Here is a 23951-nt window from a genome sequence, read left to right as displayed (position 1 = left end):
CAATGTTCTCCTATGCATGGAGATCGTTGTTTCCGCAAGGGCGTCACAAACCACCCCAAGGGTCCCCCTTCCTGGCTATTACACAACACACACACACACACACACACACGCACCAGCAGGGACAAGCACAGTACTCGTCATCTTCAGTTACAGTCAATCTGTCAGAGAAAGAGACTCCTGTAGCTGACAGAGGTTTGACACTTACTGTAAAACATTCAAACATCTGGTATCAGCACATTTGAATTTCTCAGTTCTGTACAAACCTGAATCTATTTCCAGGATGTGCAACGTGCATTTACTGTACACACAAAAGTAAAATCACAAAACACAATAGTGAGATTATATTACTTGATGCCCCCAGGATGGGGAGAAAAACATTAAAAATAGAAAGTATCTTTTTACTGGATGACACCTCAAGACGTGTATGTTATTCAATTCTGCACAAAGAAAGACACACACACACACACTAGTACAGGTAAGAACGGTTACAAAATCCCCTAAGTAATACTGTCCAGACCTACACATGGAGATGGACTCCCAAGGGATATTACAGTAGGATGGAGTGAAGTGGAGTCAGTTACACGTCACATAAACCATCCTCATTATCACCACACACAGCATCCTCATGATGTCGAAACCTATGTGAGACGGTGTCGTGTCCCCCTTGTCCTTCTGAGTCTGTTGTGCTTCTTGTTCCCTCATCTCTGTGTCGGTTCTCCCTCACGTCTCTTCCGGGTGTGCGTTGGCGTCCGATCCCTGTCATTCCGGTTGTGGCCCCACTTTTCCATGTGCCCTTTATAGGCCTGTGGTGCTGACATGGGAGTGGCGTTTGGGAGAGGGGGTTTGGTGCCCTCGTTCTTTTAGAGAGAGAATAGAAGAGAGAAGAGAGAATTCGGTGTGTGTTTCGTGCTGTCTCGCCCCGCTTACGTTTGTGTTTCCGTCCCCGCTGGAGGAGAACTAGCTGGGAGACCTGCGGGTGTACGTTTCATTGCGCATTTAACCCTTTGTCTGAAGACGCTAGTTTGGACGCAAGCGGTTGTTGCATGTTTTCTGTAGGAGATAGGTTAGCAAACAGTTTCGTTGTGGGTCAGGCAGGCTTTGGTGTGGAGTAAAGTCATTTGTTTGAGTTCTTTGATTTGACACTTTTTGTCACTCTCCACTCCCCTGTTGGTTGTTTGCACCCCTTTGCGGAACCACTCGCTTGTGTTGTTGTTGTTTAATTGTCGTCCCTCCAATCAATTCCTATGTTTGGGGTCTCAGTTTGGACATGCACTCCTCTACTCTTGAGCTACTTTCTTTCTGAGAGAGGAGTGTGACAAGTGGCACTGTGACATCTATATCACCGGCACACACATCTGGGCTAACTCCCACATGATCCCTCTCACGCTCACAGGAGATTGAAGGGAGAATTTAAAAGTCATTTCAAGGAGAAGTGAAGGGGGGATTTTATTGGTGTCATGACATCATTATCAGGGTTTCGTGTGTGAGTAAGCAACCCTTCCTCTGTCCTCTCTCTCACCCCCACCACCCACCACAGTCGGGGGTCACATGACTACAACTGTGGACAGTTTGCCTTGGTGACAGGGCGGGAGAACTGTCATGGCTGCCGTTGCACGGACAGTTTGGGATTCACCTTCACCTTCTGTACCCCCGTGTGTTCGTCAGACGCACATCTGTAGGAGTCACACGGGCCCGGCTATCCACACGGCCCTCCTGAAAAAGACTTCACAAAGGAGACCTACGGCGTGAAACTCACTTTCAATCATCAGGAGAGGCGAGAGGCAGTGCACACCATTCAGCGAACGGCAAGGCTTTGTCTACGGTGCTAGCCGGACTAGCCTAGCTTTGGCTAACGGTGCTAGCGTGGGCTGGAGTGCAGATAGCAGCAAGGGGCTGGTGCTGAGCAGTGGCTTTGCCCAGGGCTGTAGGGTTTCTCCCGGCCAGTCGCGGGAAACACGGTCCCGGGAGACAACTATGGCCAGGAGGCCGTTAACACTGGGTGCGCCTTTCTGCTCCACCACTCCACTTCGTTTCCAATGACTAAGTACAGACATTACCAACAAGTGGTGACAGCTTTACGGTGATTTCATTGGGGTAGACGGTGGGTGTGGTTTTCACCTCTCAAGTGATAGTTAGGGCAAAACTGTGACTTTGACGGAATGTTCTCATGTAAACAGTTATCTATACTTAACCGTGAACCTACAGACTATACCCACAAAGAGGAAAGAAAAAAAAACATCAAACAACATTGTTATTGAGCCGGTGCAAACATCACACCAAACACCCATGTAAGAGTTCCAGAGTATTCTCTCCAACCTGATTCCCACACTTTACTCGATTTATCAGAAGACCAGTTTATACGTGACTCAATCCGTGTGTAAACTGTGGGATTGGCTCGATAAGATTGAGTTTGACGGATGTTTTAATCTCTGTTGTTCTTGCTGTAGGCCTCGCAATGCACCCTCAGAGTTGTTTAAACTAGATAAAGCAAGTCCATTACCGAGACCCAGGTGTGTACCTTGTGTAAAATCAAATATATATTTTTTAAGGCCCAAAGTCAATAATGAGCAGTAACACCTGGAATGATAAGTGCTGCAAAAGCTGACTTCATCCAAATCCATGGAGAGAGATTGAGTTCAACGACACCCGTATCGGTGCGTGGAACAGTCGTGTGTCCCGTCCCCCCCTCGTCCCGTCCCCCAAGTGTCACAAAATAAGTGGCCTGTCTTAGCCCTCGATTTTGCCCTCGTCTTTGTTCATTCCCCTGGTTTCAAGGTGACTAATAGCTGTCACGTACCTTACTGAACCACTCTCAACTGTTCAAAAGGGATTCTAAGGATCGTCTCAATTGTTGTTGTTTTGCTGTAAACTCAGACACACATCTTATTGTGCGGGCTAGTTGGCCTTCCAGACTGCAAGTGTATGCGTGCAGTTAGCTTGTTTGCGTCCAGTCATCTCTCTGACTGACAGAGCGATTGATGAACTCAGTAAACCCGTTTGACAGTTGGTCCAGAGGATTCTGGAATGACTCACCTGCAAACTCATGCACGCACACACACACACGCACGCACACAAACACACACAGGCGTAAACGTGCATATAGATTAGTGTCAAGAACGTAAAGGGCTGTTATCTGTGCGAGACATCTGTCCGGAACATTCAAATACACATGTAACGGCTCGTTTTCGAAAAGCATTCATCGTCTGTCTCTCACAGGCTTTGTGCCCTGCAAATAAGCCTGTTTTGATGTCTAATGACAGAGGAGAGAGCTCACCACAAAAACGGACGTTGATAACACCATACTGACCCAACGGCTGCCTGTGTTTGTGTGTGTGTGTGTGTGTGTGTTGAGGGTGGGGTGGTAGATAGGGGTATATGAGTTGAACACACGTAAATGCGATGTGACAGCTGATTAAATGATGATGAGGGCACAAACAGGACGGACAGAGAGAGAAGGCGATAGAGATGGCAAAAGAGAGAGAAAAAGAGAGAGAGATGGGCAGAGAACGACTATGGAGGTTTTGCTTTTGCCACCAATGGCTGACAGGAGATATTTGACGATGGATGGCGTGTAATTTAAAAGTGTGCAGGCCAGTAAGCCAGTAGAGAGGCAGAAAGGAGAGCTGACAGTTTGCGGCAGAGAGACAGAGTGAGAGAGAGAGTGTGAGAGAGAGAGAGAGAGAGAGAGAGAGCGTGTGCGTGCCTGTATGAGCCACCATGATGGAATGCTGGCCGCAGGCACCCAGCAGCACTCAGCCTTTGGTTCTGTAAACAAACTAATAGCAGTATTCTGTTGGGACCACACAGTCTCTCCGGAGTGAGACTCAACCAGAGAGACCCTCAACAGCCTCTCGGAGAGACAAAACGGTCGTCTTCCAAATAGTCTTCGGTACGGGTTGAACTGGAAAGAACCGGAACCCCCCCCCCCCCCCCCCCGACCCCCCCCCCCCCCCCAGATGCACTGGTTGGTGAGATCCGTCCAGGGATTGCCCAGGTCTGAGCTGAGGGACGTACAAGGTCGTTGTCCTGCGTTTCGAGTCCGGCTGTCTCCTGCTCAACGCATCTCTCTGCGCGTCGCGGTGTCTTTCGTCGAGGCTTTTTTCGTTGTCGCTGTTGTTGTTGGACTTTCCAGTGCGATCGTGTCACGATCTCGACACGCAGTGCAGGCTCTGCCACGTCGTTCCGACAGCATTGCAAGACGGATTGGGGGGGCCAACAAGGTTGTCAGCACTTCTCATTCGCGCTCCACCCCCCCCCACCCCCCAACCGCCCCCGACCACCCGAACTACCCTCCCCTCTCTGGGATGACAATCCAATCCGGCATTCTGTGGGGGGAGAGAGGATGCGAAAGGATTCTGTATCCGTGTGTCTGTGTGAGTTTCTGCCGCATGTCGCATTCTGTCGCATGTCGCATTCTGTTTTTAGTGTTTTGCTTCTCCGTGCATTTCTTCTTCTTCTGTCCATGGATACAGAGTTAAAAAAATGGCCCCATGCTAGGTTCTTGGTCTCTGTATGTCAATGCTATCGGTGTGCGTGTGTGTGTGCGCACTGTATGTTGGTGGTGAGAGGAGGTTGGGGGGGGGGGGGGGTGGGTGAGAAGGTGGCAGAGGCTGCTGGCTAAACCCTTGCCGTGATAAATGTGGGTGGAGGAAATCGTTACTCCGTAATGAGACTCTTCTGAAATGAATTGACCAATGCAAATGCTTTCCGTTCCATTTCCTGCTCACCCGAAGCGGCGTGGGGGGGGGGGGGGGGAGAGGGAAGAAGGCAATTAAAAGTGGAGTAGGGGATTGATCCTGGATTTTCCTAGTGCCGTAGAATTCCATCCCACAGACGCCCACACTTCTCCCAAAGGAGTTCCGGCTGTGTTCCAGCCCCACTGAAAGCTCCCTCTCTGGGCCTCGGTCCAGGGCCTGGACAGGGCCTTCAGCTGTCGGAGAGGAAGGAGGGATGGAAAGATCAGATCACAGCAGATAGGTCGACGCGAAGCCCCGCGTGACTGACACGAACTGCCGTCCGAGCCAAGAGGGCCGGTCCTTTGTTGGTGTTTCGTTTCGTCTTGAGCTGGAGATATCAGCCTGTGATTTGTCCATAAAGCCCCAGAGATTTCCAGCTGTTTGGACCCTCTTTGCATAATTCGGACTCGTTACATTTCAGGGCCAGTGAGGCTCATCAGCCTAGCTGAAGAGACAAGTTGGCTACATGCAAATACGGTCAAATATCTGTTGATGTTTATGCCGTTCCCTCGGGGCATTCCCAAGATGAACTTGTTACACCGATCCTACAACAGAGTAACTGAACTAAGTGTTCAGGGCATTGTCTGAAAAGGCATCACACTGTGTACTCATCTTATGGCAAGACCAGGCCAGATTATCTACCTGATTTGTCCGTTGGATCAAATTATATGACAAAGACATCATTTGCATCCTCCCACAGCTCCTAATAGTGGGACCGCGTGATCATATGTACAGTCTGAGGCCGTGGGCACCTGCCACACACACACACACGCTGTCTCTGTCTCTCTCTCTCTTTCCCTCTCTCTTTCCCTCTCTCTCTCTCTCTCTCTCTTTCTCTCTCTTTCCCTCTCTCTCTCACACACACATTCTCTTCCTTTCACGCTCACACACCTCTGTTCTCTTATACAAATACGTCCTCTCATAACGTAGGCTCACACACACACACACACGTGACATCACAATAACATCACTTACACAGAAACACACAAACACACACACACACACACTCTATTTCTCTCACACAAAACACCTTTCCTCTCATGTATCCACTCAGAAATACAGACACACATGTACACATTCCGCTTCCACCGAAATGTTTTTTGTTGTTGTCACTGCTTCTGTGGGCTTCTTTGGCCAACACAGGAAAGTGTCCAAACGATGTACCACTCTACACCCCGTCTACACACATACAAAAACATACATACGCACACCCACAATGCTTTGTTCCCGAGCTCTATTGTGTCCGATCGTACAGTTCCATCCTGTCATTTGTATTCTTTCCAGGATAACTTTGAAGTGCTCCCGCCTAACGCTCAGTGCTCACAAGATCACCTTGGAGGGAGAGAGAGGAAGTTCGAGATAGACTTATCAACGGCAGTTAGCGTAAAACTGAGTCACGCTTGCAGAACGGCTGCCAGAGGGTTGCAGCCTTGAGTCATAGAATCTATGGAACCCATGCTCCAAATAATTTCCCTTTGTGCTCACTCACTGAGGAACTCATACGCGCATAGAAATGCCATTGTGATGGCTAGTGATGGCTTTAGACAAATCACCCTCCCTCGTGACTTTGCAATCGTTTTCAGGTACTATCACCAAGGTCAGTCGAGTATAATTGAATCAGAACACAACCCAGAGAAACGTATTGTACTTGTCGCAGGACACACACATACTGTGCGTGCAGTACATCATGTACACACACACACACACACACACACACGCACAGGACCGCTTCAGGCTTGGACCCTGACAGGTTGTGGGAGGATCAAAGTTCAGATTTTGTCAGAGCCCAAATGCCAGATATCAGGAACCACAGAGGAGCACGAACAAGGAGGGGAGAGAGGGAAGAAGAGATAGAGTGAGTGGGATGCAGACACAGTGTTGATAGAGGCCATCAGGATTTATATTAGCAGGAAAATAGCCGATGATTTACACAAAGGCGTGGGCGAAGATGGGATCGGAGTTTAGCAGCGAGAGAGGACCCGACCGATGAAATAAAAAGATTACCCCCCCCCCCCCCCGCAGACTCTGAAGGGGAGGAAAAGTTCCCGTATGAAAAAACATCTCACTTTCTCTCTCGGCCCCTCTGCCTGTCTCCCTCTGTCTCTCTTCCTCTGGCTCTCCCCCCGCTCTCCTTCACTCTTCCGCACTCTCTCGGCGGCTCTCTCGCTCGTTTTCCTTCTCTCAAACCGGCCAGGGAAGCAGGATGTCTTTCATCCAGTCCAGTCGAAGGATCAAAGCGGAGGGGATACTTGCTGAAACTGACCTCAATTTGCACCGCTGCGGCCGCCCAGCCGCACAAACACACATTATTTCCCCTTCCTGTGCTCCAGTGGCACCTCACGTCTTCAAGGTAGAGCCCCCCCCACAGCCGACCCCCCCCCCCCACCCCACCCACACACCCCGCCGCCCCCCGCTACGCAAAGATACATTGTCTTCCCCCTTGACTCCAAATGACTGTAAAGGTCAATGCTAACTACTGTGCTCCCCCCCCCACACACACACACCTCCAACACACACAGAACACTCCCCGGCCCTCCCCGTCCCATGTGGAGAATGGCATCGCCGCTTGTGTTTGGTTGTGGGACTCCTTCACAATAGCGTTACCCTGCTCGCCCACTTCAAAGGCCAGTCTGTGTTGATCTTCCTCTCTGAGTCCTCGGGGTCAGTCTGTCAAGTTCAAACGGCCTCTCTCTTCCAGCTCGCAAACCGCACACATGTGGCGAACTCGTCCCGTACACACGTGCGTCGGCATGACTACGTGCTCACGTCGACACCCGTGGTTAGGCGCCAAGTATACACGCGCACACGCACGCGGAGAAACATGCACCATGCACATAATGTGCCCCTGGTTAAATCCTTCAATGTTTGCGGCTTGTTTCCTAAAGCCGCCATTTCACATCAGTCTTGCTGATTCATCCTAACCGAAGAGGTTTTCAATCTGTTCGCCTCACAACTTCGCCATTCAAGGGTACTGCACTTACTGTTGTTTGACATGTGAACCTGGGATTTGAGACACACATACTGCAAGAGGAGGATGAAGGCAAACATGATGAAACGTTGGTGGTGTAACCTTTTCACATGATATGTCACTCATGTCACATGAAAAGGACTGGTGCACATGACATCAAGTTACGTGCATGTCGATATTTACGCTCGCTGTCTGGCATCCAAAACCTTGACTGTGTAGAAGTTCACAGAAATCTCCGAATTTGCCCTTTACCAGCCATCTGTATTTATTTTCTTCGTGGTCTGCATCACTCACTGTTCTCAATCACTTTGTTTTCCCCTCGTTTGACTTCTTGTGTCTTTTACTCCCTCTTGATCTTGGTGAGACAGCGCCGGTTTGTAAACTATGTTCTGGGCGCCCCCTTCTGGGAATACACAAAGCTTCGGGTGCAACACTAACGCCGTTAGACTACCACAGGATTTCATGGAGAGCCTTTGGTATAGTCCTCTGCTTTGCGTGCTCTTCATCATCCTGAAAACATCTGGGAATGAAACAAAAATGAACTTTTCATTTTTGTTTGTGAGTGTATGTCCAGTTTATCGACTCTTCTGTCCGTAAACAACTGAGCTCTGAGTTTAGCGTCTGTTAAGTCACTGTTGGCAAATCCACTAGTAATCTGTATGGCAATCCAGAACTCGTCTTTCTCTCAGAAAGACAATAGATCCCCCCTTTTGTCATGGCATTTTCTACTATCCCCAGTGCAGGCATATCTCTCACATTCATTTGACATTTAACAATACTGCGTTTCGTATATTTGTTTTTCCATGAAGTGGACTTGCTTTCCAGTCGCCAATAAAAATGACAAGTGAACGTATTCGGCTATCGATAAATGAGAACAACCCGTCTACCTCGTGTTTACAAACCCCTGTGACCTCAGCCCACTTCTGGAACGGCTGAATTCTCTCTTCCTGATTGTTTTCCGTACTTCGTTTGGGCATCCATCCACCCAGTAAACAATTTCTTCCTCAACCCACCATTTTCTAAACACGAACGGCACACACTCTCTGTGCTGTGGCTAATCCTTAGACAGCCAGAGCGCAGGCTGGGGAGCCTAGAGCGCAATGCAGCAGGCACACCATGTTTGTAGTCATCCATCTCCATATAAAAGAGTGGTTTATGACATAATGCAAGGGTACATGATACGTCATTATCTGCACTTGCATGCCAATTTTTTGGGGGATTGTCAATTTACTGGGGCTTCTGACTTGCAGGGAGATTTTTCTGGAATGTTCTTCTTCATGGAGCTGCTCTCGGTGTAGCACTCCCCCGGAGACACAGAGCCGTTGTCTGGGTTGTCCAGGTTGAGGGGTGTGTGCTTGCTTAGAGATTGGCAAGGCAGGGGGAGCATGTTATGTTAAGCTGGGTGGTAAAAACCTGCACATCACAGAGGAAATGTCCCTGAAGACGCCCCCCACCTCACTTTCTCTGTCTCTGTGTCTGTCTCTCTCTCTCTCTCACTCTCTCGCTCTCTCGCTCTCTCACACACACCCCTCTCAGAAGAACCATAGGTACAGTGTTAGTAGCCTATACTTGAAGAACCAGGCATACTACTTACACATGGGCAACAGCATGTGTGTGCACTGGCTGTGTGATTCCACAAAAGATTGTTTCATCACTTTCTCAAGAGCCATGGGGGGGGGGGGGGGGGGGGGGGCGATTTGAGACGTCTGAAAGTACAACACCGGAAGGAACTGTATTATCCTGTGACCGTTATCTCTCCATCTCTTAAACCCTCTCTCCATCTCTCCATCTCTCCATCTCTCCATCTCTCCATCTCTCCATCTCTCCATCCATCTGTCTTGTCTTTCCTCGAGTGGGAGCGAGCAGGAGCCGGGACCGACTGCAAGACTCCCTGTTCCTCCCTGCGTCTCCCTCCGCCATTGTGTCTATCCAAGTGCTTTTCCAAGCTAAGCCTCGCACAGGATGGGATTTCCGGAACCCAGGCACGCGGGGCCCAGGGAACCAGAGTCCCTCTGAGAAGGGAACTCATGAGGAGCCGCAGCGACGCTTGATGCAGAACAAACCCAAATATCAGGGGCTTACATAAATCTTTCCTGCTTCTTAGAATGGCAGTGCTACAGGCTAACAATTAGCCACATATGGGTCAGGCATTTCTAACCCTTTACTGGCTTCCTTTGGAATCCATAGCTTTATTCATGTTATCATTGATATCAAGTTAGCAGGGTTCAGAGGATCAGAGTTAATACATATTTAACAAGACAATGAATTGACAAAGCCGTGTTGATGAATCAAGCACTATGTCCAGTTATAACATCCACTTCAAGTTGTTTTTTTTATAATTGAAAATCTTTTCTGCTCGGATAGAGGATATAATCCTTAGAGCATGGATTATGTTGTGAAGGGTACTGCTGCATTGCCGATGTCATTGTTAATGTAAGCAACAGTATTTGAACACAGGTAGGTCGCATTCCCTGTGGAGTGCCTGCCACACATCCAGTTCAGTCCCAGGGTGTAGAAACAACAGCGCATGATCTCACAGCAGTGCTCACAGACACATTGATCAATTCTCCCTTGTTTGATGTGGGCCCTTGGATCTGGACTAAAGTGAAACCCCCCTTCTCCCCGCTCCACAGGAAGGAAGTGCTCACCCACTGGTCGCCTGTTCCCTCTTTAGGCTCCCTGTGAGGGGGGAGGGGACGACGACGACAGGGCAGGCTAGGGGGGGGGGGGAGAAGAGATTTCAGCGCAATATTTACAGTGACCTCTTCCTCTCTCTGGCCAGGGGCCCATGGGAAAAAACGAGGGAAGACAAACAATGAACAATGGAGTTTTGGGATGAGCAACGCGGCCAAGTCAGCGTGTGCCATGGGGGGGAAGGGAAGGGCGGCGTGTGGAGGGGGGATTGCTGCTTACTGTGGACTGCTTGCGGTAGCCACCTGGACCACACCTGCCCACCTCTCGTGACCCTGGCCTGGGTTCTTTTGGCAGCAGGACAGCGCATTGTCTTGGCCCATGGTGCTATCTCGAGGTATTTTCTATATTTGCGAGGGAGCTCAGCGTTCTAGAACTTGTGTGTAATGACATTCCTTGTCCAGTAAATACCAAAGAGCACTGCAGTGTTCCATGCTGACTATGTCTCTGTCCCAGAATGGTTCTCAGGGTCCTTTATGGGGTTTCTGAAACCAGAATCTTTCTTCTGAGGGGTAAGTGGTCATGAAACCCAATGGCGTGTGAAATGGACAGCTGGGACCAAGCGTCCCATTGCTTCCAGAATCTTTGGCCAGCGCCAAGACTCGCGTGTAAATCACTCATTACGTACGTAGCAAGTCCATGATAACTCCCTAAGCTCCAGCCACCAAAACGGTATGGTGCTTACCCGACGATCGGCAAACGCTGCCTCACCCCTCAATCCTCCGGAGTCATTAGCCTGAGTTCCATGTTTACGCAGACAAATAGCCCCTGCCGTGCTTAAGTATCCACTGTACTACATGCAGGGCCGGAGTGATGAGATGGGATAGACGCCAAACGCCCCAAATCGCGGTCGGATCGCTCAATCATCAGATTAACCCTGCCTAATTGGAACATGCGGGTTCCCCACAGGGGCTGGGATGGGGGGGGGGGGCGGGGGTGGGGGCTGGGGTGGGCCTTATCAGGGACTCTGCCCTGGCCAATTTGGTGAGACAAATACCTCGGTATCAGAAGTGCAGCGTGTGCCTGGGTGGTCCCTGTCGCTGTTCTAACGGCGCCGCGCCGTTCCCAGAACAAGTGGAAATGCCTCGGCGACGCAGCGTGAAAAGGGAGAGGAGGACGGATGCAAGCGCTCTCGGCTGGGGACAGAGCGTTCTCGACAACGCTCTTTAGATGTCAGCGGACAACTTCCTCTATGCCGTGTGATGTGCTGCATGAGCGTATCTAGCCCTATTTGGGGGGGGCTGGATCCCCCCAAACAGTTTCATTAGCCCCCCCAAAAAAAATTCTGAAAAAAATTTGTTTATGTTTTAAATCGAAATTTGTTAATTTCTCTTCCTAAAACCCACTAGAGGACACTGTTTAAAATGATATTTTCAAAAAATTCTTCCGGGGGAACATGCCCCCAGACCCCCTGTAGCCCATCATCGTCTGAAATGTATGGTTTGGAGGATAACGCCTTGAGATGCAGCATCTCGTTTTCGAGGGGGGTCCAAATCATGATCAATGATCTCCCAATTAGAGACTTCATCCATAACCATACGATGAATGGAAGCAAACAGCCAGCATCTCCTGTAGAAAAACTGTCCGGAACATGTGTCCATGTTAACGTGCTCTCTGGAAGTCTTATATAATGGTAGGATGTTTGCTGTGATGTAGGTTACTGGGCAGGTCTGTGTGAAAAAATCAGCACAATGGGATGTTTGAGTTTTATATCACAAACATCATTTCCTTGGAAAAAAAAGGTTGCCATCCCAAGGTCTGGCTTGTACTCTTTGTTTTGAGTCGACAATGACCTAATTGAAACAATGGCGTCTGGAAGGAGACACCGGCATGCTAGTAAAGGGATTACATTGGAAAAATAATCGTATTTAGTCAAAATTCTCAATATTAGCAGTACCAATAAAGCATACATTTTTCACTTACTATCTGGTTATATAGATTTTACCATTGATCATTGTATCCTTTTCTGGCAAATGGCAGAGCAAATGGTAGAAATACTCATCCAAAAAACTAGTGGCAAATGATGAAAATGCAAAGAGTAACTGAATTTTCCAAATGCTTATATGAAACTTATTTGAAATGTGTCTACACAACTGATTCAAAATGTTTGAAAAAACTGTCTTAGGTTTCTTACCTAAGGGGTAAATATGTAGCCTAATATAAGGACAATCTGATGCTGCATGCTCAAGCATTGTACTGTACACTAGCTCTCAGTGAAAGCATGACATCATCAATCTGGGCGTAACAGGAAAACGAAACCCGGAAGCTGTCCCCTGCAAAGGTTATCCGAACACAATTCTGGAATTTCTCCTCCTGAAACTGTAAGTTTTCCTTTATCTTTCGACTACATGTAAAGACTTATTCCAATAACAGGAAAGCGAGAACCCTGGCGTAAACGCTTTCGCTGTTCCGTCCTGTTGACCAATTTGCAAGAAGCTCCGACCGAGCCTACTAAGCACTGTTTACATTTCCCATCTGCCTCCCAAGCTTAAAACTAGCCAGTGCTGCGTTAGCGGAAAGGTCAACAAACAGCAATATTTTCCTTGTTACCTGTTAAACTTGTTTACATCTTGCAAAGCAAAATCGTTGTTGCGAAAAGAGAACAATACATCTGTATAATTGTTGCAAGTTTACGGTAGTAAGATATTGTTACCTTGATTGCTAACGTTTCTGGCTAAGCAGCGCGCATAGAGCAGAATGAAAGGTAGTAGTGCTGTAATTAAAATTTAAGCCAAAATAAAAATGTTTTGCCTGATATGAGGGATGTCATGATATGGGGGCAATTAAAGGAAACCAGCAGATGTCTACCAAAGAATATTAGCAGTAATGAACGCTCTGCGTAATTCCGTTATTCCCCATGGTTATCTGGGACATTTTTGCATGCATTTTCTCATCGGAGCTTCCTGATTAATTTGTGCCCTAAACCCTTCCTGTGACACTAAACCAATCACGTTTTGTGATTTCAGTCACATAACATCCATGCTAAACCTCGAGTCAAAGTTCTGTGGACTAGACCATGTCATAGCAGGGAAGAAAACACTGGAGTTTAGGTGTCCCACATTACCCAATGTCCCAGATTACCCAAATTCATCCTATATCACTAATATGCAACACCATCACAGCTCATTTAGAGAATAATACAGATATACAGATACATTCACCTCTATCAGTTTTTTCTTAGCGTTAACTTGTTCCGGTGTGTTTTTGTGTTGTTAGTACTCTTTAACAGAACATATGTCTACCATGTTTTTTGTGTTTTTGTTTGGGGGGGTTTTCCATGAAGAAAACAGAAACAGAATAATTTGATGAATGGGAAATTATCATTATGAAAATATTTGCTTGCACTCGAGGGTGGGATATAAATGTATTTTGTACAGTGTTCACTGTAACTGGCTGTTTGTCTTTAATTATGGCCAGTCATTGCATGATTACGCCCCATCAGATAAGGGCTGATGTGATTGGATTGCTCTGACACACTGCCCTGACCAGTACTGCCCTGCCACTAGCTCTTATTGGCTTAAGTGCTGTGACTGACATTTGCTTTAGTGCTTTAAAGTCTACTCCAACTATAAGTATATCATCCATCAACTACTGGAGTCAAATTGTAGCCTATAGCAACAACCAGTCTACTGTTTAGGTATCCCTAATGTCAGGACATGGTTTTAGTGGTGTTTGTAAAGTGCTTGTTTTACGTCAAAGAAACCCTTTATTTTGTTACCCTCAGGGTTAGGAGCCTTTTCGGGTGCAGCCCTCTTCTTAGTTTTGTGTGTGTGTGTGTGTGGTGTGTCTGTGAGAGAGAGAGAAAGAGAGAGAGAGCGAGGGCTACAAAGTGCTATTTCAGCTGGAGCAGGGAGAGATTGCACGGCACTCCCCCCCCCCCCCCCTCCCATGCTGTACAGCTTAAGGTATCACACGCATTACAACGCCAAAGCCCTCTCCCTGTTATCGCACCTACGGATACACGATCAGTCGACAAAAAGGCTGAAACGAACACCAGCCGTGCCTAGGGGGGTGATGGACAGGTTGCACGTCACAGGAAATGAGTGCAAAGCTGCCACTGAGCCCGTGTGGGGGTGAGAGGGCAGTGACGGGGGCCGCAGACAGCGGGCCAGGCCTACTGAGCTTACAGGAGCCGACGGGCCCCGCCTCCCACCGTCGACCTCCACCCCTTCCCCCTGGCTGAGCGGAGCCCCTCCGTGGGGCGGGTGGAAGGGACGGGGGGGGGGGGGATGGGGGGTTGCCGGGGGGTTTCCTGCTCCTCGCGGGGCTCTAATTGGAAAATGTGGGTGGCCTTGCTTGTTTGCGTGGGTGGAATGGAGGAGGTTATTTTTGTGGCACTTTCTCAGCAATTCCACTCTGCAGAGAGCGGGGCGGGGGGACGGGACGGCGGGGGTTATGTTTTTGGAGTTTCCCCTGTCGTCTCCAGCCTGCCAGTCTGCCCTTCCTACCTGCCCTCCCAGCCCAGGGTGCCCCTTCCCCGCTGACAGGCCGACGGGACTTCTGCTTTTCACAGCGTGGCTCCGTGACCCAGTCAGGCCCCAGGAGAGGAGGTAGTCGGGCGAGGCACAGGACTGTGTGTCCGGCATGCTTGTAGTCCACGGGGCATGCCTCGTAGCGAATTGGGGCAGCCTTATGACAAGAGGGCTCCTGTGTTTTGAATCCGGAGGCCATTTCTCAATCCGTGGGGATAGTTATCACGGTTGTGCCGATATGATTGGGTGTAGGGTTACACAAGTTGTGCATTTTCCTTAACCGATATTTGAACACGTTAACCATTCATTATCGATTAATCGTTACCGACCAAAATACAAAATGCATGCCTTTTCTCAGTTTAAGTTGTATTTAAACAACATAGGCACGTGAGAGACATTGATTCACAAAGCCCAAACAATTTGAATGAACAGCCGAAGATCGCTAGCTACTAGTAGCTTCAGTTAATGACGAATATAGCGGAAACCCCAGGGTGCCATAACTGCCATTTCTTGACTGACAATGGAGACGGCAAACTTTATTGGTTTCGACATTTTTAACTGGTTGAATTCTTAACGGCAGTTCGTCGATTAATCGTGAACATCCCTAGTTGGGTGTGTAGAAGGGTTTCTGCTTTTGTGACATCGAGGACCGTGTCTTGGTTCAGCCTCTCATTCTTCATCTGCCTGTCTCCACAACTTAAACCCTCTTCTACACATCTGCCTGCATTCATCCCCCCCCCTGATTTCGTATTTCAGTTTATTTTCCTTGGGTTCTAAACGGACAAGTCGGTGCCAAAGGCGAAGTTAGACTCTATATGCAGATTGAGACAAACAAACAGGCATGTTGTGCACAGACTGCCAGGGGATAACAAACCGTGCTGCAGACGTCTTGGCGATGGACAGCCAATAGCGGACCACTTCTCCCTCCATCCCACCACCCTTACTGGTCACCCACTTCTGCCCTGTCTTTGGATTGGCTGACGACTGAGGAAATGCTGACTCACGGTGGAGATCATCAGTGACCGATACCTTCCATTTCTGTCTTTTCCCAGCGAGAATGATAAGAGTAAATACTGGAATAGTAGATGGGGAGAATATTGTTCGACTTTTGTATCTGATGTTGCAGTATACTCCTCTCCCTTTAAGGTGAACATAATAACGGAACTATGTGAGCTTTGTGTGTAGGAGAGAGAGCGATTTGGGTTTGTTAAAACGCTGCCCTGTCCAATCACTCAGTCCAGTCATTTTGGGGGTGGGGGGGGGGGGATGTTTGGCCAGCCCTGTGCATTCAGAGGGGGGCGATCTTTGATAGAATCTGGTGTTTGTGTAATGTCGGGGGCTGAGTAGAGCGTTAGTGTGCCGTATTGGGGTGGGTTGGATGGGGGGTTTGGAGTGGGGGCTCGCGCCAATGGCGAGATGGGGGGGCTGGAACAGTCGAAAGGGTCTGAAAGGGTCCCTTTGTAACGCCCGTAGACCATCCTAGACACACCAACACACACACACACACACACAGGTACACAGAGGCACACACTCACTCATTCACCTGCCAATCACTCTCACATGTGGGAGAGAGAGAGAGAGAGAGAGGGAGAGAGAGGGAGAGAGAGGGAGAGAGAGAGAGAGAGGGAGAGAGAGGGAGAGAGAGGGAGAGAGAGGGAGAGAGAGGGAGAGAGAGGGAGAGAGAGAGGGAGAGAGAGGGAGAGAGAGGGAGAGAGAGAGAGAGAGAGAGAGAGAGAGACTTCAGAGTGGGCTTTTTTCCCCGAGGAGGAGGGCTCCGATGCATGAACAGCTCATTGACGAGAGAGAGACAGACCGGGTTTGTGATCACCCCCTCGGTGACCGCTCGGCCCGGCTCGACTGCGAGCGCGGTGGAGGGCGCGCCCAGCGGGACTGTGGGAACCACAATGGGAGTCTACGCACGTTTGTGTGTTGGTCGTCGCTTTCGTTTGTTTGTGTCGTTTTTTGGGGGTCCATTCCTCGTCTGGGGAGAGAGAGAGATGGGCAGGGTCATCGCGGTGGCTCAAGCGATCGAAAACACGCAGCGTGCTGCGGTGCATTCGAGCGCAATACATGTACACATCTACTGTATGGGAGAAGGGCTGAGAAGGGCTGCAGGCCCAAAGTGGGTGCTTTGCCTCTAGTTATTCTCGCTCCTAACTATAGTTATTAGTTGTTCCTGCTCCTAACCATAGTTACTGTTTATTCCTGCTCCTAACCATAGTTACTGGTTAGCCTTGGTCCTAACCATACTGGTTAGCCCTGGTCCTAACCATACTGGTTAGCCCTGGTCCTAACCATACTGGTTAGCCTTGGTCCTAACCGTACTGGTTAGCCCTGGTCCTAACCATACTGGTTAGCCCTGCTGCTAACCAAAGTCCAGCAGGGTGACAGAGCTGCTACCGCTTATAGGAGGTGCAGTCGGGTGTGTTTATTAGTCTGCCTCCAAGTCAAACAAACCCGCAGTTTCAGCTCAATTAGAACATACTGTAAGCACCGAGAGAGACGGAAAGGGAGCAGAAGGAGGGAATAGACCGAGAAAGGGGGAGGAATGGAGGGAGGAATGGAGGGAGAGCGGCTCTACCGCCTCGCGGAAGACGCATCTCGGAAGACGCCTCGCGGAAGACGCCTCGCGGAAGACGCCTCCCTGAAGACGCCTCGCGGAAGACGCATCTCGGAAGACGCCTCGCGGAAGACGCCTCCCCGAAGACGCCTCGCGGAAGACGCCTCGAGTAGACGGGTAACGTCTGAAGGGAATCGAAACAAACCACCAGAAGACGCGCGGGGGGGTGTCATTCTCATTGTCTTTCACTGCTAGGCGATGCCGGCATTGTTCGACGGGCCGTAGCTCGCGACCTCGTTTCCCACCCCCCCCCCCCCCCCCCCCCCGACGTCAGCCGTTTTGGGCCTGCGCTCCTCCAGGGGTCCTCTAATGCCCCCTTGAGGTTTTGGAACGTGTACTGCAGTGGAGACAGGCTACGCGAGTCGTGGCTGTATCCAGGCGTCGGGGATCCAGGTGCAAAGCAGACTTAGGGGCAAAGCTAGTGCACTCGTGTTTGGGCCAGCGCTTAATCTCTTTTTAATAACAAGAGAGGAAGTCTGTCCTCATCGCCTTATCTGGTTTGTAGGTTTGGTGTGAATACGAGGATTTCAGACCTTGGCTTTGGATTGTCAAGCGTGGACCAGGTTTTTGCTCGCTGGTGTGATATGAAGCTTGTGAAACAGTCACCCCGGGTTGGTGTGTGTGTGTGTGTGGCTGCGTGTGTGTTTTATAGAGAAGGGGTCTGGGCAGTGTTCCCGTGTTCATGCATGGCCCCCAGAGTAAAGTAAACACCGCGGCTCTTTTCTCATCCCAGCCGTCAGCAGGCTCTCCCCAGGCCCGCGCCAGAGACCACACACCCAGACCACACACACACACACACACACACTGCCCCGGACCCCTCCGCAGATCCTTCCACACATACACACAGACCACACAGCGCCAGCCCCGGGCCCCTCGCACGCAACCTCGCCGAGCTGTCATTCTGCCCAGCCTGCGCGTCCGTGTGTGTGTGTGTGTGTGTGCGCGCGCGCGTTTATGCACGTGTACCAGAAATGGGGGTCGAAACGCTCCTGCAGGCATTCTCGCGGAAGGAGAGAACGACCCCATCTCACCCACGCCCTACACCTCCGCCCCGCCCTTGCACCCGCCTCTTAACATACAGGGGTGATGGATGACCGACAAGGTGCTTGTTTAAGGCCTGGTCATGTCTTATCTCCTCCGCGTCCGATCGCCCGCCCGCCCGCTAGCCCTCCCTCCCTCTCGTTTCCCCCCTGACAAGCACGGGGGATGGCGGAGGGCTGGATGAGTCGCATCCCGTCTTGATTTATGGACCCCCGTCTCCCTCCGGGTCGGCGGGGGTTGAGAGAGACCAGGCGGGTGGGGGGTAGGGGTGGAGGGTCACGTCGAAGTGGAACTGCCTTTCTCCCGTTTTGAGTTCCCGAGTTCACCTTCCTCCACTGGTTGTGCTTTGTGCACTGTGCCGCTTGAGACGCAGTGTTTCGATGTTTTTATTTTTTATTTTTTTATTTATGTACTTGCAATTTACATCACGTATGATATAAATGTAATGTAATTAAATGTTGTCACAAAAAAACTATATATAGTACCGAAAACTAACATCAAATGAGAGGGAGACCAAAAGACAATAATAAAATAAAAGAATAAAATAAAAGCACCACTAGAACAAAGACTTCTCAATCAGTCTTTAAATGTCGTAGTCAATTCCGAAATAAATCCGCAGAATGACACCTCTCATGTCCACATTCTGTCGGAGCGATTGCTGTCCCACGGTACGTTCGCACGTGCACTGTGACCCCGAAGAACGACAACGACAGCAGCTTGCTAAAGCAACGTGGACTTGGTGTTTTGCTCCTAGCTGCCATCTTGCCGGTTCCTTCCGTGTGAACTCCTGCTCTTCTTGCAAAGAACGTGTTTTGGCTTTTGTGGAAGAAGGCGGAAGGCCCCTTTTTTTTGTATCGGCCGTTCCAGTGAAGCTAGATCTGTCGTAATCAAACCTGGCAACAATTTATTAGCAAACATCTGTGTGGAAAATGTACCTTTAACCTGGAAGCCCTCGAACAGGAATAAACTAGTGTTGGATTGAACTGACTGGACCCATCAATTTGATGGTTTTGGTTTGAATTTCTTTGTTGGTATGGAAACCCCCACCACACGTACTACAAACACACACACACACACACACACATATACGCTCGCACACACGCCCACGTACAGCACACATCTGAAGGTATATCCGTACGGCCCCTCACACACTGGTATTGTGTGGGGTTATGTGGAATGATTGGGGAGAGCTGGTTTATTTATCCTTCTCTCTAGAGTTTACATTCCTCCCCTACTCTGCTCCCTGTCTCGGGCCCGGGACCTCTCTCCTGGTATCATGGATGGCCATCACTTTCGGCCTCTTTAGACTAGCTACCTCCAAACGAAACCAAATATATTGATGAAAGTGTTCCTTCTCGCAATAGCAGCCAATCATTCTTCAGCTGCTGTAGAGGGACCTTTTTCTAAAAGGGACGGTTTTTAAATGATGGTAGGGAATGTTCTCGTCTGCTCGGCCTACTTCACAATGGAGTGGTCGGTGCAGGAGTCACCATGGAGCACCCTGTGCTAAAGAGCATGGTTATTAACCCGCCTCCTGTCTCTTGCTCGTGATCCAGGTTACCATCCCTCCTCGTGGTCCTACGTGCCCCAGTCCACCATGTCTCGCGCCAGGCAGCCACCGCTGGTCACGGGCATCTCCCCCAACGAGGGCACGCCCTGGACCAAGGTGACCATCCGCGGCGAGAACCTGGGAACCGGACCTGCTGACCTCATTGGTATGATTCGCGCTCTCGCTCTCGCTCTCTCTCTCTCTCTCTCTCTCTCTCTCTCTCTCTCTCTCTCTCTCTCTCCCCCCCCCCCTCTCTCTCTCTCTCTCTCTCACACACACACACTCACAAATATAGTTCATATCAATTCATCCGTTTGACATTGTTGAGAGGAGGACTTAGTATTTAGTGTGTGTGTAATTGTCAGACTGATTTACTTGTATCCATTTTCTCAGTGCTAACATTTCGGACCAAAACTTTTTTTGTTGCATAAATGATTTTAAATAAATCAGTGGGTTTCTGTTTATTCGTGAGGATTTCTAATGTAAACATGGAAGTATCAGGAAAGTTACATTTTAATGTTTCCATTCCAGATGACAGTCTAGAAGTGTGTTTGTTTGAATATTTATTTTCCAAACGCTCACGTTGGTTTATTTTTTCAGTTGTAATCTTTCCCGATAGAAACCTATTGAATGAAAGAGGCCTATATGCTGACTGATATGTTATCAAACAAAAATGTGTTTTTGCACTTTTTGGACAAATGTAAGCAATTTTATTCAAACACATACTTAACATTTGAAATGGAAATAAAGATTCTGATGGAATATTTTATTTAATTTATGTTTATTTGGATTATTTAAACTGGATTTGATATAACTGTATGCATATTTTGTATAAAAACGTTGCATACTTTGTTTTGTCAATATAATGATTGCAGTGGTCCAAAAAAGATTCAATGTTTTGAACAAATGGACTCTTTGGGATATTACAAAAACATAGATAGTATTATCATGAATCCATTAAATGCATCACTTTGTATTTGAGTAAATATATCACTAGATTAAATAAATCTATCGCTTACGTAAACCTATAACTGTTTACTGTAATTATAATCAGGCATGGTATTAGTTTAGTTATTGATGATGGTAATGATAATACATTTTTATATTGTTTATAACAGTAGTCATAATTAATTCTATTTCATCGAAAGTACATGAAATAATGATCATCATTTCAAAAAAGGAACGTGAAGAAAATGGCACAGGTTACAACTTTATTCTCACCAAATAACTGTCCTTCCAAACCACCCACGTTCAAAAATACAACGACGAAAAACTGTTGTACGCATATGTACTTGACAGAGCCTTGCCGAGGCCACAGGGAGAGAAGCCAAGAACTCGGCCTCGCGCACCTACGACCTCTCTCCGACCATCAACTCCCCAGGGTCGTGTATTAGCCCATTAGATATGCACAAATGTGTGTGATTGCGTATTTACGTTTTCAAACTGAGTGGAGTCGCACAGAACCGAGGCAGGAAATGAGCTCTAATAGCCGCGTTATTCACGGTTCGTACACTTATTTGTCGACTGTCTTTCGAAGGCTTTTGCGTGACGTTGGATGACTCGCGCGCTCTCTCTGTCGGTATTCTCCTCCTCGGCTCGCTTTAGGAGCCTTGCTCAGTGCCTTGAATCCTGTGGTCGATACAGGCGACAGGATGGATCCGGGTCCGCGTCGCTGTGAAGTGACCGCACTGAGAACAGGCTGGGAGCTTTGTGAGGTGGAGCAGTACGGGTTAGGGCCGCACACGAGAGCACGTGAACTCTCACCCCCCCCCCCCCCCCCCCAGCCCACGGCTCGACAGGGCCGACTCGACGGCCGACTCGACGCGTTCGAACGGAATGCCGGCTCTCGTTTGCCCCTCGCGCACGTCCCCCTCTCTCTCTTATCGACGCGGCTACTTTGATATCTGAAGCGCGTGCGTGTGTGTCTTTTGAGTTCATTTCTCTCTCTCTTCCCCCCCCCCCCCCCCTCTCTCTCAGGCCTGTCGATCTGCGGTCACAACTGCCTGCTGACGGCCGAGTGGATGTCGCCCAGCAAGATCGTGTGCCGCGTGGGCCCCGCCAAGGACGACAAGGGGGAGATCATCGTCACCACCAAGGCCGGCGGCGACGGCACCTCCACAGTCTCCTTCAAGCTCCTCAAGGCGGAGAAGATCGGTGAGAGTCTCCCGCCGGCCCTCTTTAGCTGCGGTCCGACGCGGACGCCGCCCAAAGGGCTCACGGTCGACGGAGCCGACGGCGGAATCAAAGGTTCTGCCGTGGCAGCGGGCCAGTGCCAAGGAGCGGCGCGTGTTTCCGTCACATCTCATTTCGAGATCCGCGCCATTACGTCTGGGACTACGTCTACGTTCAAGCGATCACTGTGTCATCATTTGGCGTATGACCGCTTGGCAACGGCTCCTTAGCCATGCCGAGTTGCGCTATAGATTGCTGCTCCTTTTCTTTGTCAGGAGTATAAGGAGCTGGTCACTCTATAAACTGTTCCTACAGTTTCCTGTCTGCCAGCTGTACCCTGTCTGGTAGTGTGTGTGCGTGTGTGTGTGTGTGTATACACAGATTGCGTTGGACTTGGGTGACGTGTGTGTGTCCCGGCCTGTGCCGTAGGTATCCTGGACCAGTCCGCCGTGTGGGTGGACGAGATGAACTACTACGACATGAGAACCGACCGCAACAAAGGCATCTCCCCGCTCTCCCTGCGACCCAGCAACCCCCTGGGGATCGACGTAGACAAGTAGGAACGTGCTCTCTCTCTCTCTTACGTACGCACACACACAAAGATACTGAGTCACTCGACACGGGCGGCCGTGTAAACACAAGCGCTCCCCCCCCGTGTCGAGTCATGGTTTACATCCGCAAGCTTTCCGCGCGTTTGAAGCCGGCGTGCCGGCGCGGCGCCGAGCGAAAGCGTACCCAACGCAACACGGCCAACTCACAAAGGGTTGGCGGAACAGCCCCCGCGCACAAAGGGGAGACAGAGACGGGATAGAGAGGTGCTCGGAGTAGAAAGTACGCATCCTCCCCACACACACACACACACACACACGTTTGTCCACAGCTGCTCGACGCCAGCGCCTACGTTTGGCCCGCGAGTGTAAGCAGAGCATGTAATGTATAGCTTGTATAGTTTAGCCCTGGCATGTCTGTGTTTAGGGCCTGCCGGTGTTTGTTTGGTTTAGGGAGGCCGGGGAGGGGGGGGGGGCAAGTGACCACTCGCGGCCAGAGCGGAGACCCCCTTAGTGGGGTGCCGTCCCTCGTAGCCCCAGGGTCAGTTTCTGGACCTTCACGCTGTTATTAAACTGTCAAGAGGACCCTTTTGTCTAAATCATTTATTCCTTTTGACTATTTTTCCTTCCCCGTCAATATCAATACTAGTAAATAAATAAACATACATATATACACATATATTTATATATATATATATATATATATACATATACACATACATATATCTCAATCTCACACAGACAGGATTTGAGAGGGTTCCAACTAAGGGGGGGGCTCTTGTCTGGTGATGTCATCAGCTGCTTATTCAGCCCCGGTGGGGGGTGGTGGGGGGTCACGGCGTCGTCATCAACCTGCTCGCCGGCCCTTTTCGATCCCCGAGCTTTCGGCGCCTCTGCGCTCGGGTGATTATCCGGCTCCGGTTGCCGTGGCTTGAATAGAACGATCCGGGGGGGGGGTGGGGGGTGGGGGGGTTCTCGGAGCTCCTGAGCTTCCTGCCCGTGGAGCGCTTTCTCTCTCCGCAGCATGTGGAGCGCAACCTCTGATGCCGTGCCAGTTATGGAGAAGAGCCGGCGCGTTCCGAGAGCGCGATGAGGAACGCGCGGGGGGCGAGAGAGGTGCCGCTTCTAGCTCACGTTCTCCTCGACTCCCCCCC

The 23951-nt window shown here is 49.7% G+C and overlaps 1 protein-coding gene across 2 annotated transcripts in view; it reads left to right on the top strand.

Annotated features, from left to right (window-relative positions):
• The first annotated feature begins 12638 nt into the window (after positions 1 to 12638).
• The window catches only part of exoc2 (exocyst complex component 2), a 37099-nt gene continuing 25786 nt past the window's right edge, over positions 12639 to 23951 (top strand). For both annotated transcript variants that reach the window (XM_084692739.1, XM_084692738.1), the window contains exons 1-4: positions 12639 to 12716; positions 20085 to 20243; positions 22055 to 22231; positions 22679 to 22805. In XM_084692739.1, the coding sequence (XP_084548865.1) occupies positions 20126 to 20243; positions 22055 to 22231; positions 22679 to 22805 (422 nt within the window). In that variant the 5' untranslated portion in view covers positions 12639 to 12716; positions 20085 to 20125. The remainder of the gene's footprint in view (positions 12717 to 20084; positions 20244 to 22054; positions 22232 to 22678; positions 22806 to 23951) is intronic.

Source organism: Hypomesus nipponensis, chromosome 26 (genome assembly GCF_054491055.1).
Source record: "Hypomesus nipponensis isolate SF chromosome 26, ASM5449105v1, whole genome shotgun sequence".
Lineage (NCBI taxonomy): Eukaryota > Metazoa > Chordata > Actinopteri > Osmeriformes > Osmeridae > Hypomesus > Hypomesus nipponensis.
The sequence above is the reverse complement of the archived record's forward strand: the minus strand, read 5'-3'. Positions and strand labels throughout refer to the sequence as shown.